Source organism: Myotis davidii, unplaced genomic scaffold, assembly GCF_000327345.1.
Source record: "Myotis davidii unplaced genomic scaffold, ASM32734v1 scaffold663, whole genome shotgun sequence".
NCBI lineage: Eukaryota > Metazoa > Chordata > Mammalia > Chiroptera > Vespertilionidae > Myotis > Myotis davidii.
Genome location: NW_006295816.1, coordinates 80004 through 83041, shown reverse-complemented (window position 1 = coordinate 83041; position 3038 = coordinate 80004). Strand labels below are relative to the sequence as shown.

At 57.9% G+C, this 3038-nt stretch overlaps 1 protein-coding gene across 1 annotated transcript in view; it reads left to right on the top strand.

Annotated features, from left to right (window-relative positions):
* The first annotated feature begins 1156 nt into the window (after window positions 1-1156).
* Window positions 1157-3038, top strand: part of PRSS46 (protease, serine 46) — a 4575-nt gene continuing 2693 nt past the window's right edge. Inside the window, exons 1-3 of the mRNA XM_006770421.2 lie at window positions 1157-1238; window positions 2416-2593; window positions 2701-2960. Coding sequence (XP_006770484.1) covers window positions 1157-1238; window positions 2416-2593; window positions 2701-2960 — 520 coding nt within the window. The remainder of the gene's footprint in view (window positions 1239-2415; window positions 2594-2700; window positions 2961-3038) is intronic.

Genomic DNA, 3038 nt, shown 5'->3' with positions numbered 1-3038 from the left:
CCCCCCCCCGTTTCCTCTCAAAAAGGAGATTCGATTGTAGGAATGATCATTTCCTTCCTCCTCTACCAGGTTTCCCTAAAAATAGTTGGTTTTGCCTGTTGTTGAATTTCGTGCACTATGGGCCTCATGGTGTCTGGTTCTTTCACTTCACACTATGTTTGTGAGCTTCATGTGTTGCTGCATGTCCATTGCCCTGGCTGTTGAGGACTCTGCCTCCATCCTGCCCTGAGGACATTGCCCAACAGCATGGCCTGTCCTTCCCTCTGCCCGCTGCCTGTGTCCATGGCACACACGGGGGTGGAGCTGCCGCTGTGGGAGGCACACGGTCTGCTCTCCTACCTGATTCTGAAGTTCTGTGGTGGCCCCAGCCCATGCCCCCGCAGTGTGTAAACAACCTTGTTGCCCCGTGTCCCCGGGCAGCACTGGGGATGGGGTGGGCAGTGTGAGGAGCGTGGGATCCTGGGAGGGGCCTCCATGGAGTCGGGGGAGAAGGCACCCAGAGATGTCATTTCTTCTGTGGACTCATGAAGACCCAGGTGTGCACGCTGCTTCCTCTCAGGAAGCCACCTGCCCAGGCCCAGCGCACATGGCCTCCCTCCACCCAGTTGTTCTGAAAATGCAGAGCCTGGGAGAAAGGAAACCCCTAGATCCAGCTCAGCCACCCACATCAGGAGTGAGCCATCCCCTTCTCCATGCCTCATTTCTGGGGTGGGGGTGTGTGTCTTGAAGGCGCTGGGACTGGGCACAAGGGGTGCATTATAGGCCGGGTACCATTACAAGCCAGATACCTGGTGCTGTCACAGGCTTGGATGGGCACGTGGGGGTACTGTCAAGGCCCAGGCTGAGCCCAGGAGGCCCTGTCACAGGCCAGACACCAGCACTGCCCCAGGCTCAGGTCAGGCCCAGGAGCTCCGTTCTAGGGAGGCACCTGGCAATAGCGTCACATCGTGCCTGGGTGGGGCCTCGTCAAGACCACACCGGCTCCTTTTATGTGAGCATCCTGATGCTGCCCCAGCTGGGGGAGCCCCAGCCTTGGAGCAGAGGCCCCCCTGACTACCCTGAGTAAACAAACCATGAGTTCTAGAATCCCTGCACGTTGGAGATGCCTGTCCCCATATCCACGATGGGGACCAGCGGCGCCGGGCACCAGCTGTCCATGGCGTGCGGGCTCGGAGACCTTCACGGCCTCTCATCTCCATTATCTTTTGCCAGAATTGGGAACCCACTCATTGTGGAAGGTAGGGCTTTGGGGACATGGCACAGGGGCAGGAAGGAGGGCTTCGGACATGAGACGGGGCAGGAGGGATCTGTGTGCCTGGGTGTCTGTGCTGGCTGTCCTCACGCCCGATGGATGCATCTTCAGCAGACTGCATGGTGTGGCACACCTGGGGACCAGGTAGTGTCCAGGTCATCCTGGTTTGCGGGGCGACATGGACACGAGGGAAGAGCCTTATTAAAAATTGGGGGATGCCCTAGCTGGTTTGACTCAGTGGATAGAGTGTCAGCCTGCGGACTGAAGAGGCCTGGGTTTGATTCCTGGTCAGTTCACAAGCCCAGGTTGCAGGCTCGATCCCCAGCAGGGGGCATGCAGGAGGTAGCCAATCAATGATCCTCTCTCATCATTGATGTTTCTATCTCTCCTCCCTCTCCTTTCCTTCTGAAATCAATAAAAATATTTTTTAAAAAATAAAAAAATAAAAATTGGGGGACAAGCTAATCCGTAGAGCAGATGAGCTTGTCTGGGAGGTGCACTCTAGGTTTGTCAGGATGCGGTGTGTGAATGACGGCTCACCTACAGAAGGCCCTCGTCTGAGGTTGACGTCACACCACTTGGGGAGGTGGGCTTACCAGTACTCCCACCTCACCATCGGAAACCAGGGCCCAGAGAACTTCAGGGACCTGTGGAGCCAGCATCCAATACCAGTTTTCCAGTAGACTCTCTTTTAAAAATGTATTTTATTTTATTGATTTTTAGAGAGAGAGAGGGGAAGAGAGAGATAGAAACATCAGTGATGAGAGAGAAACATCAATCCGCTGCCTCCTGCATGCCCCATGCTGGGGATCGAGCCCGCAACCTGGGCTTGTGCCCTGACCGGGAATCGAACTGTGAACTCCCAGTTCATAGGTCAATGCTCAACCACTGAGCCACACCAGCCGGGTTTTCAGTAGACTCTTTGGGGGTGAAAAGTTTGGGGTCCCATGTGACAGAAGGTCTCTGGGTGCCCACCCAAACTGACCACGTGTGTTCTTGTGGGGCAGCCCTGGCTTGGGTCACCTGGCGGCTCCTGTGTGGTGTGGCAGTGGCTCCTCGTGACGGCCGCAAGGCGGCTCCCCTGCCTCTACAGCCGAGGGCTGCCTTTGCCGCTGTCTACACGGGCCGGGCCGGCGTGGCCCCTTCTCTGTCTCTTTCCTCAGAGCCCTGGTTCTGGGGCTGTGGTCAGACCAACCTGTCCTGCAAGATGGTGAAGGGGAAGCTGGTGGAGGCAGGCAAGTGGCCCTGGCAGGTGAGCATCCTGTTCATGGGCATGTACATCTGCAGTGGCTCCGTCATCCACCACCAGTGGGTCCTCACAGCCGCGCACTGCCTGGAGAGGTCAGTCGGGGGCGGCTGGTCCGGGGCGGGGGGGCCCTGCTGAGGCTGGGGTTCTGGGAGTCGCAGGGTTACTGCTGGAGATCCGCCTCCTACCCACGGCCCTGCAGGTCCCTGGATGCCAGCAAATACTCGGTGATTGTGGGAGCCCAGCACCTCCCAGCAAATGGCACTCAGCTCCCCCTCGTTCGACTGGTGACTCACGAGAATTTCAAGGACCTCATCTCTGATGACATTGCCCTCCTGAAGCTCAAGGACCCCATCCTCTGGTCCCCCCTTGTCCAGCCCATCTGCCTCCCGACCACCAAGCTCGTGCCACCTATTGGAGCCTCATGCTGGGCCATTGTGTGGGGACGGCCATCCGTGAAAGGTGAGTGGAGGCAGTTTCCAAAACACGTGCCTCTTAGAACACGTCACCACGGGCCCTCCGTCCCCCTTCCTCCCCTCC